A 15,999-nucleotide genomic window follows, 5' to 3' on the forward strand; every position below is an offset into this window, starting at 1 on the left:
AGAGGAGGACATTCCCAGGGACCAACTACACCTCTGTAGATGGGCAGGAACAGGCAATGACTTGATCCCTAAGATGTTCTTTGACGGGTAAAAAATTTGCCCAAATCCAGTGTGAGCCAAGGGGTCAGAGGAGAGAGCTCCAGGCTCATCCCCCAGCCTCTGTGGCTCCAGCAGACGGAGTCTTGGCTCTTAGACGCAGCCCCCACCCCTCCCTCTAGGCCTTCACCTTGTGTGCCTGTGGAAGGAATGTGTCCCCATCTGATGGCCAGAGCAGATGCACTATTTTTCCCCTTTGCCACCTGCTTCCTCACTGACAGGAACCCCTGGACCACACCTCTAAGTCTGTGGGAGACTCCCAGACCCCCAAGTCACCAGCAGGGAACTTCCCAGGAAACTCATAGCTTCTGAGACTTTACAGCTGAGACTGTCCAGGTGCCCTCTTGCCTGACCGTTCAGGGCAGGAAGGTCGAATGGGCAGAGCAAGTGGCATCTGACGGGGGAGGTGCTGGAGACAAGCCCTCTTCCCATGAGTGGGAAGCTTATTTCCGCTGTCTGCGTTTATGATCCGGTTCCTAGGGCGAGACACTGACTCCTCCTGAGTCCTCCTTCACGATGGAGATGCCCCGGGGTGGTCGCACACAAGCTCAGAGCTTAGGATGTACTTGTTTTGCAGACTGCTTTCCCCCAGGGCAGCACAGGGATGCACACCACAGGACTGAGATAGCTTTGCAGTGAGTTGGCAGAGAGGAAGTGTGGGGGAGGGCAGGGCAGGTGGCAGTCCACAGTGGCTAATGAAGGTGGGAAGGGCCTGGAAGGTGGAGGTGAGAGCTCCAGAGAGACCCTGTGGACGCCGAGTCCACCACCCACTCCCCCGTGGGCTCTCCTGTGGGCACAGAAATGTCTGTTTCTCGTGAGCTCAGAGAAGACACAGGCTCTCTGTGTCACTCTCTGCACCAAGGGGGTCAGCTGTGGGCATGAGCATGGCCAGCGGGCCCAGAGCCATTCTCAGGTTCCCTCACAGTGGGCGAGCTATACACTGGGCTGGGTGGCCTCCCAGCATGAGAAAAGGCACATGAGCGAGGGCTGCACCCTTATAATCTTTTAAATCCAATCAAAAATTAAAACTCTCTACAACCACCCAGGCAGCAGCCTCAAGGACTCGAACACAGTGAGAACAGGCAAGGGCAGGGGTTAACAGGAAGGCCAGAGCCCCCACAACTCAAAAAGTCCCTTTGTCCCAGCGCAGTCAGCTGATTCATTGGCAGTGGTCTTCAGGATGGAGGTTTGGTGGGTGGGGGCAGCCGAGGACCTCGCTTGCACTGTGCCCACAGCATCAGGTGGGGAGCAGGTCCAGGGGACAAGAGGTGGGGGCGGTAGGAGTGCCTTGGAGAGCAGGGCTTTGCAGCACGCAAGGCTTTGGGGCCGCCCAACATGCACGCTCATAACCCAGGAGGGAGAAGACCTAAGACGGGGCCGTGGTCCTCCCTTGCCAGTGGTGACATGTTTGTTTAGGAGCCAGGTCTGGGTGGTGACATCCCAGAAATGGGCCATGCTGCTGTTCTGGCTGCCCTGGCTTGACCACAGTCTGGACCATGTCCCTGTTGACCCCACTTCTGGAACCCATGGGGAGTCTGCTCCAGCTTTGCCAAGTGCCTGCACACGGCTCTGCTGCCTGAATCCGCCCGCTGCTCCCTGGGAACCTGCCCAGGGCGGTTGTGGGGCTGTGGCAAGTCTGCAGAGCAACTGCCTCCGGCCTTGAACCTGAAGAATGCCCACTGGCAGACAAGCTGCTGCTCCCACAAGCCACTGCTGCTGCAAATACTGAGAAGCAGCATGACCTGGCCAGTTATAAGAGCAGGACTTTGGATGCAGGACTCTGATCTCTGAATCAAGGCAGCATTGCCTGAGAAAGCAACAGCTAGCATTCTTCTTACCTCTTAGACGTTTATTAAAATAGGTCGTGAATGACCTTGACTAGGCAGTGCCTCCTTATCATGGTTCCACTGCCTGTGTGCTTGACTGAACCCAAGTGGGGATCTTCTCTAAATAACATCCCAGAATACTTGTTCCTCGGTCACTTCCAAATTAAGAGCTCTGGAGGCAGACTGTCTGGGTCACACTGTGGTTCTGCCATGCTTCAGCCACATGAACTTGGGCATGTTATTCACCTGCTTCAAGCCTCGTGTTCTCAGTAGACTGGAGATGATGGTAGTGCCTGCACAACTCACAGAAAACGCTTGGCCTGGTGTGGTGCATGCAGTGTGTGGGTTTCAAATGTTAGTTGATGCAATTACTGTTGTTAGTTTGTTATTTTGGCCACCAAAGGGCTCTTGGGACCCTGACATGAGGGACTGGTTTTGTTTTGCCTGCCACCAAACTTGGGGTGCCTTGGAGGCTAGGCCCTCACCCAAGTACCTGAGAAGTCCTCACCAAATTTCCGGTTTCTTTCATTGCCTTCTTCCTTCTTCTGGGGCCAAAGCGAGGGGCCCATGATGGCCTCTGCAGGGGCTAGAATTGAGGGAAGCTCCTCTGGGCTTCCCCCAGTGGCACAGTCACAGGGTCCTGGGTTGTGGGCCTTAGAACATGGACTCAGCCTGTTTGTAGGATTCTGATCTCACCAAGAGATTGCAGCCAAGCTGGTGGGGGATTGGAACTGCTTCTTCCTGGCCCAGCCAAGGAGGAGACTCGCTGCCAGTTAGTCCAACTGACTTGCTATCACCACTGTCCCTACAGCGAGGCCCCTCTGCCGATCTCTACCAGCCCAGATCCCCACTCCGTCTTTCAAGGTGCTCCGTGTCACACAGGAGGTGAAACTCAGTGTCTGGTCTTCTCTCTCCAACAGATCCCGAGCTCAGAGACAGCTGGCACTTACCTGACCATGCTTCTCTGCCCCTCATGCCTCCCAGGGCCCAGCACAGAGCCAGTACTTGGGGCTCAGTCAATACCCAAGGGATGGCGTGGGCAGCATCACCAAGGCAGCCCAGAGCCCCTCCCCCGACCCTGCGCCCTTCCTGGAGACTTCCGCCCCTTCCTGAGAGTGGAGTCCTGCCCACAGGGGCTCCCTGCCCGGGAAACCAAAGGTTTCATCCTCCCAGGCCCTTCGCTGCAGCCCAGTGCAGGGGCTTTACTACCTGGTCAGTGTTCGGGGTTCGAGAAATATCGTTCATGCTTCTGCTCTGGGCATGACCTAGGAGAGAAGGGAAGAAGGTCCGTCAGGGGAAGCTGAGCTCTCATAGGTCTTCCCCCCTTGATGCTTACACGGGCCTCTCTCGTCTTCATAACCACGAAAAGAACCACCCCCCAACCCTGCAGCCCCTTGAATGAGCCTCTGCTCTCTTTTCCTCTTTTCAGTGGCAGCTTTCTTTATTTTTTTATGTGACTTCTTTTAAAACTCTTTTTTTAATCGTCACCGAAGGATATATTTTATTGATTTTTCAGAGAGAGAGAGAGACCAATGTGAGAGAGAAACATCTATTGGTTTTCTCTGTACATGACCCGACTGGGGATCAAACCCATAACTTAGGTATGTGCCCTGACTAGGGATCGAACCTGCATCTTTTGGTGTACAGGACGATGCTCCAACTGATCGAGCCACCTGGCCAGGGCAATGGCAGCTTTCTTAAAAGAGTTGCCAGACCCCAGGTTCTACTTCTTCCCTCTCACTCCTCAGTCTGCTGCGTTCTCGTCTGAACCCTCCACCCCCATCCCTCCGTTCTGGGCAGAGAACACCTTTCTGAGCAGAGGCCAAGATGTCTGCTCTGTGCCAGGCCCTGGGGCTGGGGGGTGGGGACACAGACACATTATCAGGTGAGGTCCCAGGTGTCACTGAGCTTGGACTCTGTTGGAGAGAGATGAGTTTCACCTCTGTCCTCCATGACCCATGCGAGTCTTTAAAGATGGCTAGGGACTGGGGTGGCAGAGGGAGGAAAGGTGGGTTTCCCACAGGGAGAACAGTGGCGGCAGCTTATTTGAGCTGCCCAATAGCTCCCCACTTTGGTTAAGGCAGGAGATGGTCACCCAGGTCCAGGGGACGCTCTCAGGCCTGTGGCGTCTTGGTTTTCTGAGGCTCCCCTCCTCTTATTTCCATCCAGTATCCCCTCCTGCTGGGCTCTCCTGAGGGTCTTGTTTTGCCCCCACTACCTCCAAAGGCTTTAACTCCCTCCACCCTTGGTCAGTCACACTGCCCCTCGCACTTCCACGCCCCCACCTCGGCGGAGGATGCCCAAGTGGGGTCTCCAGTCCAGATCTCTCTCCTGAGCTCCAGACTCCTCTGGCACCTCACCTGGGAAACAACTCATCGTCTCCCACCAAATGACTCCCCCACAGACTCCACCCAGTGCCCCTCCCTCCCATCCAGGGGCAATCAGAGCAGAGATGGACTCCCCTTTTTCTCACCTTCTCCCCCCAGTCATCAGCTCCCACCTTGACCTTCCCTCCGTTCTTGCTCTCATAGCCCCGAGGCTCAGGCAAGTGACGCCTCCTCACTGAGCTTTTCCAGGTGCCCCCTCAGTATGGGGCAGCTGCATACAATGCTGTAGTCCCTTATTCATGCTTTTTATCTGAGTCCCCACCCCTGCAGCACAGCAGGGGCGACCTTACACACTGAATAAATAGCGGAAGGCTGTCTGTTCTAAAGACAATTGCTGCCCGCTGACTGCTGTCCCCTGGCATCCCTACGTGGAATAACCAAGTCCAGGGGGTTGAACTGAGAGGACCCCGGATCACTGAGAGCAGGGAAAAAAGCCTGTGGCAAACTGCAGCTGAGGCTCAGGCACGGGCCACATCTCCTCCCAAGTCATCCCCCCGGCCTAGGAGGGGCACAGCCCTGGGTTGTGCTTGTTCATGTCTTGGCATTTCAGTAAAAGTATTTAAGGGAAAATAGGATTGCTATTTTTACACCGCCTCTCCTTTTCATTTTCCAAGTTCCTTCTTCTCCTTGCCTCACAGCTCACCTGTCCTGTTCATCCCCGATGGACTGCCTGAAAATGCCCCGTCTGCAGCCAGGCACCTCACAAGGCCCCTCCAGATTCCCGGCACTCAGGGGGCTGTGGTGGCCAGTGTTTTATTGTCTTGATGGCAAGAGACTATCCCCCAGTGACAGGAGCATTCTCTGTCCAGGGGGAAACTAACTCACCTGCTTTTAATTCTGTTTCTAGGAGGGCTTCTTACCAAAACCAGGGCTAACAATCAACTTGATGAAAACAAAGGTAGGACCCTGGCTGGTGTGGCTCAGTGAACTGAGTGCCAGCCTGCAGGCTGAAAGGTTGCCAGTTTGATTCCCAGTCAGCGCACATGCCTGGGTTGTGGGCCAGGTCCCCACCCAGTTGGAGGCGCACGAGAGTCGACCAATCGATGTTTTTCTTACACACAGATGTTTCTCTCCCTCTTTCTTTTTACCCCCTCCCTAAAAATAAATAAAATATTAAAAAAAAATAAAGGCAGGGAGACTAGGATTCTATTGCCTAACACATAGGATGTGGTATTACGTCAGGACTTGATTTAGTGTTGCATTTTTCAGAAGAATGATACAGAAAACTGTAGTAGATTAGGCCGTGAGAGCAGACCAGGCCAGATATTAAGGGAAAGTTACAGCTTTCCTGTTGTCGTCCCTGTCAGGGTGGGCGGGGTAGGACAAAATGACGGCTGGACTACAACCCGGAAGGGACGGCTGACGTCAAACCAGGGCGCGAGGGGAACCGCCAATGGTATGTTGCCGCTCTGTTCACAAGGGACCAATCCCCAGCCCCCAAAGAAAGCCAACCCAGAATGAAACCCCGCCATTGTCCCTGCTTGAGACTTCTCTGGCCCCCTTTCCCTAGACCAGAGAACCTCACCCGGAAGTGCATACGCCATTAAAAGGCTTTATACTGCCTAACTTTGTGGCTGATTAGCATTTATTCCGCAGAGCCTGAGAAAACCTTTCAGTCCTGAGAATTCTAGATGGATCCGGCTTTATCTCCTCTGCCTTTGAAAGTACGTGAAAGATGACACCCCTCAGCTGCCACAGCCCCAATGAGGCTGTCACGAAGAAGCTGTGGCACCGCGGCGGAGGATGCACTCACACAGGCGGCCGTAGTTCGTGCTTTGCCGCACCCTCAGGTCCTCGGTGGAGCGGCGTAGGCTGGGGCCAGCAGGCGGGCTCCGGGCCGGGCTTCGATCTGGGAGGAAGAACAGAGGCGGTTTGCTTCGGCAGCCTGTCTGGACTGCACTGCCTCTCCCGTTAATGTGGTTCACAATTTATGGTCATTTCACCTAAATAAAGTCGGGTTACAAGACCTGTCTCTTCTCCTTCCAGTAGAAAGTCTGGTTTTGGTTGTTTTGTCCTTGTTTTGGGGGCTTTTTTTGGAGCAAGTTAATAGTCTGAACAAGATTAGAGAAAATATCTATACTGCTGAAAGTGAGGTAGACAAACAATTGCTTAAATAGATACAGGTGTTGCAGGTAGCCTGGCTTCATCCATTTACTGGCTATGTGACCTCAAGGAAGTCACTTAACCTCTCTGTGCCCCAAGCTCCTCATTTGTAAAATGGGGATGATGGGAACGGTACCTAGTCACAGGGTCATTGTGAGGATGAAGTGAGTTAAACATGCTTCAGTGCTGGGACGTAGTAAGAGCTGAGTATGTATCTGCTGTTACAATACTCTAAACACTCCCCCATTTCAAACGGTTCATCTAAAGAGATCCCTCAAGGCTCCTTATGGAGCAACTTAATCATCCTTGTTCTGCTCACTGCATTTTATCTGACAAGTCCAGCAAGGCTAGTGTCTGGCCTTCACGACTCTGGGGTGTCCAGAGGAGGGCTACAGGTCTGAGACGTGTGAAGGGAACAAGCCACTCTCCCTAGTGGCCCCCAGCTCTGCCAGTCAGCATGATGGCAGCTGCCAGACTTGCTCATCCTGGCACCTGGACATGACCCAGCCCCTTCTACCATCCTGATGTGCTTCACTTTCTGCTGAGGCTCCTGGCTCCTCTTGGGGGGTCCAGTGGGAAAAACCCAGCCCTTCCCACAAGTGCCCCATCTCCACAGTATTTTGCCACCCAGATTGCACGTGAGAATCTCCTGCGGATCTTTCTTAACTCCGGGATCCCAGGCCACACCCCAGGCCAGTGGCATACAACTCTCCAGGGTGGGGCCTAGACATTAGGACACATTTCATATCCCCAGGTGATTGAGAATCAACTCTTCCTATAAATGGTTCTGCTCTGCTCGTGGGGACCACGTTGGGGTGTGGCTGGGGTCCCTGAAGGCCTGATAGAGAAGGAGGCTAAGGAACACCCAGAACCTCAGAATTTCTCCAGGATTGTGAAGTCCGGGAAGCTTCCAAGTTGCCAAGACTCTCCGGTCACTGGTGTGTGCTCACCCAAGCACCAGGGCCCGAGAGCAGCCCCCCGCAGGCCCAAGGCCCAGCAGCCTGTGGCCGGACTCACTGGTGGTGGAGGAGACCGACTTCCCGATGTCGACCAAGGAGCGGTGGATGGGCTTTTTGGTTTGGTGACGGTGTTTCCTCAAGAGGACGTAGCTGACCCTCTCCCGGAGCTCCGGCCGCAGAAGGCCATCCTCAATTTGCTTCTCAATGACGTCATCTAAGTGGGAAGCAAACATGCCTCATCTGTCCTTCCGCGTGGGACACAGTGACCAGGGGTGTGGGGGTTTTCAGTTTCGTCTGTTATTTGTGGGATTAAAAGTGAGCCAAAGGAGGCGGGGGATGTGGAAATAGTCCCGGCTTTGCCACAAACTATTGAAACTTGGGCAAATCACGAACCCCCGGGCTCCTCAGATGTAAAAGGCTGTATGCATGCACGTGTTTGCGTACTTATGTGGGCGTGTGTTTTCGTGTGGAGAATTCTCTGCTCTATCAATTCTATTGTCAAATACACATGAAAGTACCCCAGAAGCACAAAATACTGTGTCAATTGGTTTTAGTCTTAACATGAATTCTCTTTAGGCAAATATCTTGGGCAAAACAATTCTGGCAAAATTGAATGTGTTAGAGAGCAAAATCACAAAAAGTCCTAGGAATAAGGCAAGCCAGCCCCTCCCTTTGCCACTCCACTAAATGAGGGCTAATTTCCTAAAGATGAAGGATCATTCATGCACCCTGACCAGAAACGGGTTGCCATGGCAACGGGTATCTCCCACCGCACTAAGAAGCCCCTCCTCCCTTTTGCTGCAGTGCCAGAAGGTATTTCCTACCGAGGCTGATCTTTTCTTCCTTTGGAACTGTACATGGGCCTGAAACTTAGAGCGACTGATTTGCGTTGTGAGCATCCGACCCAAAGCCTGGTCTCTGCAGAATCAGGTGGGTGTCCGAGGTGAGAATGTCGCCTAGACTGAGGGTGGACCGGAGGCAGGAAGGGGAAGACCTGCCCTGGTTTTCTGGGGCCTCGACAGCCCCAGCCCCTGCCTCACCTATGATCTGTGGCAAGCAGCCACTGTCCAAATCCAGCAGCACCGTTCCCGTCTGCAGGCAGGACCGCAGCTCGAAGAGGCTGTGTAGGGACAGTGTGGCCACGTGGGGCTTGCTCCAGCGCTCGCCTCCTTCCTCCACCTTTTCTTCAAACTTTATCCACCTAGAAGGGGTAAGGATGGGCTCAGCAAGGCCAATGTCCTCAGGAGGGGCCCCTAGGTGGGTCTCCTCAGGAGAGGGGTGTTGACTTGCAAGTTATTCAATGCAGGATGTTGGGGCATTGGTTCTAGGCTCACAGGTAGAGGATCTCTCAGGGACCCCCTCACTCTGTCCCCCACTCCTCCTGACGCTGTCAGGCTCCGGGCAAAGTGGCATCCCGAGAATGACCGTAAATGGGCATGAGGAATCTTTTGGGTGGAGGTGAGAATGTTCTAAATTTGGATTCGGTTAGGGTTTCACAACTTTGCACTAAAAGTCATTTAACTCTACACTTAAAACGAGGGAACTTTGTGCTCTTTTATAACAACAAAGCTGTTAAAAAAAGTTCCAGCTGGAACCTGGCAACCTGGGGTTGGTCATGCGTGTGTTCAGCGTCTCCTTTACCGGGTGTGGAGCAGGGAAAGTATGTCCTGACAAAAATATTTCCCCCCGGGCTCTACCGAAGGGCCTGAGGTTTCTAAGCATCTGCGCTGGATTTTGGCTCTGAAAATTCTGGTTAAAATGCAAGGAATAGAAGAAATTAAGCGGAGGGTGTGCAGAAGTTGCCCTTTTTTCATAGGCTGGCTGGAGGGGGCCCAGTGCAGAGGTAGCACTGGTCTGTCTTTCCCTGCAGAGGGCAGCACTGGACAGCCCAGAGCGGTCAGCTAGCTCAGCTTTGTAAGACGTCAGCCCCAAATTAGTGGGAAGCTTCAAGCTAGTCCAATAAAAATTCCCAGGGAGGATTTTTTGGACCATGACTATTAATTCCAAAGTTTCTCTGAAAAAGATAATATCTGAGAATTGTGGGGAAAATCTAAAAAAAGGAGAAGAATGGAGATGAGATATGCTTCTAGTAGATTAAAAAAAAAACTTGCTTAAAAGCTTCAGTCATTAAATCAATGTAGTTCTGGACCAGATACAGACAAAGGGATCATGGGACGACAGTCCAGAAACAGACCTGGACCCCATGGAAATGTGGGTGTTGATGGAGGAGCTGTTTAAAAGATGACCAACCTAAAAATTAAAAAGTGACTTCTCACCAAATACAATATTAAATTGCATGTGGATGAAAACCTAAATGTAAAAATAAATCTATAATGGAATGTTACTGCTTTAAAAAGGAGCTTTAAAAAAGAAGGAAATTCTGACATAGGCCATAGATGGAACTTCAAGATATTGTGCTAGCTGAAATAAGCCAGTCATAAAAGACAAATAATGGACGATTCCATTTATGTGAGGGACCTAGAGCAGTCAAGTTCATAGAGCAGAAGTAGAATGGGGCGAGGGAAGGGGAGGGGCAGTTGCTGTGTAAGGGCCGCAAAGTTTCAGTTCTGCGAGATGGAAGATTCCGGAGATTGGCGGCCTTGGAAGCCACACAACACTGAGAACACACTCATTGCCACTGACCGTGTGCATAAAGACGGCTGTAGTGTTGGAGGGTATACCGGTTATGTATTTTGTACCTCACTAAAAATAAATAAACAGTTCAAAGTCTACAAATGAAAATGCAAATATACTGGAAGAGAATACAGGAGAGTTTTCGTGTATTCTTGACTGTGGAGAAAGACTTCCCATGCAGCATATAAAACCATAAAGAAAAAAGTGAAAGATGTTATATAAAAATAAACTAAACTAAAACTTCTATGTAACAAAATAAGACAAAGTTCAAAGAAATATAACATACTTGGAAAATATGGGCAACAAGTAGGGCATCAAAGGACTGATGTTTATAATATAACAAAGCTCCTTCACATCAGTAAGAAAAATTCAAATTATGCAAGTGAAAGTGAACAATTCTGAAAAGAAACAAAAACGGCCAATAAACATGAAAAGATGCTCAAGCTTACTAGTAATTAAAGACATTTAAATTACTGCAAATTAAATGCCATTTTTACCTCTCATATTGGCAAAAAGTAAAAAGACTAACAACCTTCTGTGTGCTGAAAATGGGGGGATGAGCACTCAGTTACTGGGTGTGTGTGTGTAGTATGTGCATATACAGTATATGTGTGTATGCCTATACTGTATGTATGTACACACTATATGTAGGGTGTTTAAATTTTTTATTGATTTTAGAGGTAGAGAAAGAAAAAGATAAAGGAACATCAATTTGTTTTTTCACTTACTTATGCTTTCATTGGTTGATTTTTGTGTGTTCCCTGACTAGGGATCAAACCCACAACCTTGGTGTATCAGGATGATGCTCTAACCCACTGAGCTACTCTATGAGGGCCACTATACACACGCAGTATGTTTACACTATACTAGCTGCGCAGCCTTCTTGGTGTGGGGAATTGGGCAGCCTCTTTCAACGTCAGCGTGCACGTTTGTTGACCCAGTGGTTCCATTTCTGGGAGATGATCACAGGCCTATCGGCACACATCTGCACCCAGTAATATGTGGACCAGGGTGTTCACTAGAGCTTTGCCCGCGGTGAAGAACTGGACACCACCAGTTTTCAGTAGAGTCACGGTCACATCCACGCTCTATGTGCATGCTGCCAGATCCCCCTCAGAGGTAGAGTCTGAGGACGAACTGCATGCTGACAGGATAGACAATGCCATCGCATCATGAAGCATACACACCTGTGTGTGTGCGCACATGTGTCTGAAAATGCTCAGCAGAAAGTTTGGAAGGATACTTGTCAAATGGTTAACAATGGTTACTGCTGAGGATAGGATGGAGACCACGGGAGGGGGGACTTAAGAGACTTGTACTCTGTTCAGATAATTAGAGCGCAGCCTGTGCAGTTAGGTGGCCAGGTTTCAAACCCCAGCTCCATCATCCACTAGCTGTGGACCACGAGCAAGTTACTTCATCTCTCCTCACCTTCGTTTTCTTCAATAGATGGCAATGAGAGCGTGCCTGGCACACAACGTACATGCTGTTAGTGTTAAGTGTTGAGCATAAAAACGACAAATATTGCTTGTGTGATTTTATAAACAATAAAAAGATAAGAAGATAAAGGCATTCGGGGCTCTACCAACCAGAAAACCAGAAAAAGGCATTTCGATGACCATCACTGTAAATCTCTGTGTGCGTGAACACACAGACACACACAGGCACACACATAGATGCACACACATGTGTGCATGCACAATTAACGTTACTGACACCATAAGGCATGACAACTAATGGCCATCCTTTCATATTTATTAAATTCATATCATTTTTAAGGCTCTTTGGTATTCTATTGTAGGAATGGACCATAATTGATGTGAATAATCCTCACTTGGTGGATATTTATTTAGGTTATTTCTAATTGTTCTTTATTATAAACAAGGCTGGTTTGAATATCCTTGGCCCCTGCCCAATAGTTTCCTTAGGATAAACTCTTGGAGGTGAAATTGCTACATCTGCACATTTCTTAGTATATGACATGTATTTCCAGACTGTTCTCCAGAAACTGTGCCAATTCACACTTCCACCAACACCCAGGAGACCTTACTCTTCTCTGAAGTCTCTTAGAGTCTAGTATTGCCATTCCTTTTCACCTTTGCTTAGTTGCTGATTGAAAAATCATATTGTATTTGTGTTTTTTTTGTTACTAGTGGGACTGAACATCATTTCAAGATTCCCTCTTTACACTGTTGTGTGAGTGAGTACTTTGTATTATCAACATTTAACATCCTAATTCAGTACTTTTATTCGAGACCGGTTAACCAGGTGCCTGGCAGGGACTTCAGGGCTTGAATGGACCCAGGAGGGGAGATCTGATTATAGGAGATTGGGGAGATGACCTGAAACAGGGGGGCTGGAGTGGGGAGAACACAGACACTTGCCTTGGAGACCCCCCAAGGTTTGCTGACTGTTTTAAATGGGCAGATCTATTTAGGGGAACTAATTAGATCATTTAAATCTATTTAGATCATTTTTAAAAAAATTTTAGATTTTATTTATTTATTTTTAGAGAGGGAAGGGAGGGAGAAAGAGAGAGAGAGAGAGAGAGAGAAACATCGGTGTGCAGTTGCCGGGGGTCATGGCCTGCAACCCAGGCATGTACCCTGACTGGGAATTGAACCTGCAACACTTTATTTAGATCATTTAAATTATGGTAGATCCAAGTGTGGATGACACCAATACAAAGTTTTTCTAAAAGTTGTACTAGCATAACTAGAAAGAGCATAACTTCCTTCCTAACATGCAAGGAAGAGTTGAGAGGACAAGCTCAAATATTTCTGTCAAGAGGATGCTCACCTTTTCCCTGAGAGCCTTTCTTCTATTCAGCAATCACATTGCCCTTTCCACCCACCCCTCAAAATACACACAACAAATTATCCTGTTGGCTTGTGACCAAAGACCCTGTTGCTCCTCCACAGCCTTACTCCCTGTCCCCAACCCACAGGTGATGTGTCCCAGTGCAGGAGCCACTTGAGTGGATTTCTCTCTACGCTGTCTCCTAAACATCCTGGGGGACTGCCTCGGGCAGCTCTCTCCACGACATCCCATTCTTCAGCGTTCTGCCTGCAGAAATGCACCTCTACCCGGAAGGAGCAGGGGAGAGCACACCTTCTTCTTCAAATATCCTTTATTAACTCCAGCAAGCAAGGACAGTCGGTCCTCTCTGTCTCCCGGGACTTCACTGTTTGTGCTGTGTGAGGCCCATGCAGAAACTAGCTCTGTACACAAATAGACGAGGGCACCAATGCACCCAAGCTGTCTGCAGAAAAACAAAGCTATCTATTCCTAGGTTCAGGGTAATGCTAGAACTAGATTTCTGCTACTGGCATCCCTAACTTGATTTCCAAAAATTCACTCGACAACTTCCAAAATACTTGATGACCTCACTAGGTACACCTCTCCAATCCTCCTTGCAACTATTTGGGGAATCAGGATGTTGAAACGGGGAGCCTGAGACCTGGAGCTCAATTTTGTGTTTTTAGTGGTTACAGCTAGAAGCAGAGCTCACTCTCACCTCGAGTGGAACTTGGAAACATGGGGAACCCAAGACCCGCAACCATGGTTTTCAACTTTGGCTGCCTATTAGAATTTCCTGAAAAGATTTAAAAATTACTGATGCCTGGATGGTCACCCCATCAGGAGGGTGGCTTGCCCATGGGAGCTCCTAGGTTATGAGACTGCGCCCTGAGGATCGGAGCCCTTGCTCTGTAACCACACAGCACTGTGTGACTAGAGATAGCCTGGCCTGTCTGGGATCCCTGCGCAGGCAAGCTGCTCTGTGCACATGGAACCCATTCTCCTTACACGAGAGGGGCATGGCCTCTTTCCCTTGGAATGGCTCTGAGAACACCAGCAAGAGAGTGGAACCGGAAATCCTGAGCCTCTTTCCTAGCATGGTTGTGCTCTGCTTTCATTTCTTAACCCACATACAAATACCTGTGCGTCTTGTTCAAGTACGTAATCTGGTTGAGCAGGCCCAGGATGGGGTCCAAGATGCTGCATTTCTGACAAGCACCTGAGTGTGCTGACGCTGCTGGCCAGCAGGCCACCTTTGAGGATCTTAGGGCTATACATTAGAATGTCCTCTCTCTTCTTTGTTTTTCAGATCTGATCCCTTCTTTCTCCATTGCCTAGCAAGAGTGCCACTTCCTCTAACAGCCTCTCCCAGTTAACCTGCTTATTTCTCCAATAACAAACACCTGAGGCAGGGTTTTCACCTGTAAGCATGCATCAGCATCACCTGAAAGACTGAGAATACCCATGACTAGACCCCACCCCAGAGTTTCTGATTTCATGGGTCTGCATGGATGGGAGGACATTTCTAACAAGTATTTGTTAGAAATACTAACAAGTATTTGGACATTTCTAACAATTTCCCAGGTGATGCTGCTGCTGCTGCTGCCGCCCCAGGGACCACACTTTAAGGACCACTGCCCTGGGGCCCCGGCCAGTGTGGCTGAGTTGGTTGGTGTGTCACCCTGTAACCGAAGGGCTGCAGGTTCGATTCCCTGTCAGGACGCATGCATAGGCTGTGGGTTGGAGCCCTGCACTGGGCATGCACCAGAGGCAACCAACCAATCGATGCTTCTCTTGCATCAGTGTTATTCTTGCTCCCTTCCTCTCTCTCTAAAAGCAATGAAAAAATGTCCTCAGGCGAGGGGAAAAAATGCTATCCTGGGACGATGATTCTTAAACTTGTTTGCTCATAAAAATACCTAAAATACTTTTAAAATCTGTAAGTCTAGGTTTCACAGACCAATCTACATGAGAATATCTGAATGGGAACCAGGCGACTCTGCTACAGGCTATTGTAGGTGACACTCCTGACCTCTGGGGTTCGGAGGCTAAAATAACAATTATTTGCAGTCAACTTGTTTCCCCATTGTTTGGTATACACAGATGGTTCCTGACTTCCATGCTTCGACTTTCAACTTTTTGACTTTACAATGGTGTGAAGGTGACAGGCATTCACTAGAAACCGAACTTCGAATTTGTAACTTTGATCGGTTCCCAGACCAGCGACACTGCCCGGTAACCCACTCTCATGCTGCAGGGTGGAAGCAGCGAGCCTCGGCTCCCAGGGGGCCGTGCCCTCACCGAGGGAAATGACCAGTTCACTGTGCACCATGTGGCCAGCATTTTTTGATATCATGTTCTGTGTTTTCACATCCCATCATGCCCATAAAATGCCCACCGGTGCCTCCTGCTTCTGGTGAAAGAAGAGGGAGGCTCTTCCTCTTGAGATGGTGGCCCGGCTCCAGGTCTGGGCAACATTTACAGTGGGCTGGGCTCAGCCCGAACGTTCTATAGGTTAGGTGTGTTAAATGCACTTTAGACTTACAGTATTTTCAACTTATGCATGGAACATAGTCCCATGGTAAGTTGAGGAGCATCTATACCTGCCTCTCCAAATAGACATCAGGTTTCTCGAGAACAGGGACTCTTTCTTCTCTGGTCCTTTGTGGTCCCCGGCCCATAACAGACCTCATGAAATGCTTGTGCCCTCCTGCTTGAGGGTAACATGGCTGCACTGATTTTTTGGGGGGAAGTCTGGCTATGAGGACATGACTAAAAAAAGACAGCTCAACAATTGTGGGGTTCAAGTGTGTTTGAAACACTCAGTACAATCTAAGTGTAGTCATCATAGTCTAGTCATGCGGCAGACAGACACGTGAAGGGCAGCTGGGTAGCAGCTGCCTCCTGAGGGAAGCAGACACCACCACGGACGAAACAGGCTTGTGAAAATGTCAGGCAGGAGCCAGAGGGGCCTGGACCCAACTAGCACTTCAGAGGGAGTACGGGGTCAGGGGCATCTGTTGAATGTGACCACAGGGACACAATGAATGAGATTCGGAGTATGGAGAACCACTTGGGACAAATGATGCCATTTCTTTAGCAATAACAACTGTAGGGGAAATGAAGGAGGAGGGACAGGTAGGTTAAAGGTAACTTAGATGTGTCTCCCAAATGCAATGTGTGGAGCAGTCACAT

The 15,999-nt window shown here is 49.7% G+C and overlaps 1 protein-coding gene across 2 annotated transcripts in view; it reads right to left on the reverse strand.

The window, feature by feature from the left end:
- Nucleotides 1–15,999, reverse strand: part of SLC4A5 (solute carrier family 4 member 5) — a 101,865-nt gene that overhangs the window by 41,588 nt on the left and 44,278 nt on the right. For both annotated transcript variants that reach the window (XM_036028166.1, XM_028514469.2), the window contains exons 5-8: nucleotides 8,412–8,572; nucleotides 7,430–7,585; nucleotides 6,063–6,158; nucleotides 3,132–3,187 (exon numbers count right to left, since the gene is read on the reverse strand). In XM_036028166.1, coding sequence (XP_035884059.1) covers nucleotides 3,132–3,187; nucleotides 6,063–6,158; nucleotides 7,430–7,585; nucleotides 8,412–8,572 — 469 coding nt within the window. The remainder of the gene's footprint in view (nucleotides 1–3,131; nucleotides 3,188–6,062; nucleotides 6,159–7,429; nucleotides 7,586–8,411; nucleotides 8,573–15,999) is intronic.

The sequence above is a fragment of the Phyllostomus discolor genome, chromosome 6 (assembly GCF_004126475.2).
Source record: "Phyllostomus discolor isolate MPI-MPIP mPhyDis1 chromosome 6, mPhyDis1.pri.v3, whole genome shotgun sequence".
NCBI classification, from domain to species: domain Eukaryota; kingdom Metazoa; phylum Chordata; class Mammalia; order Chiroptera; family Phyllostomidae; genus Phyllostomus; species Phyllostomus discolor.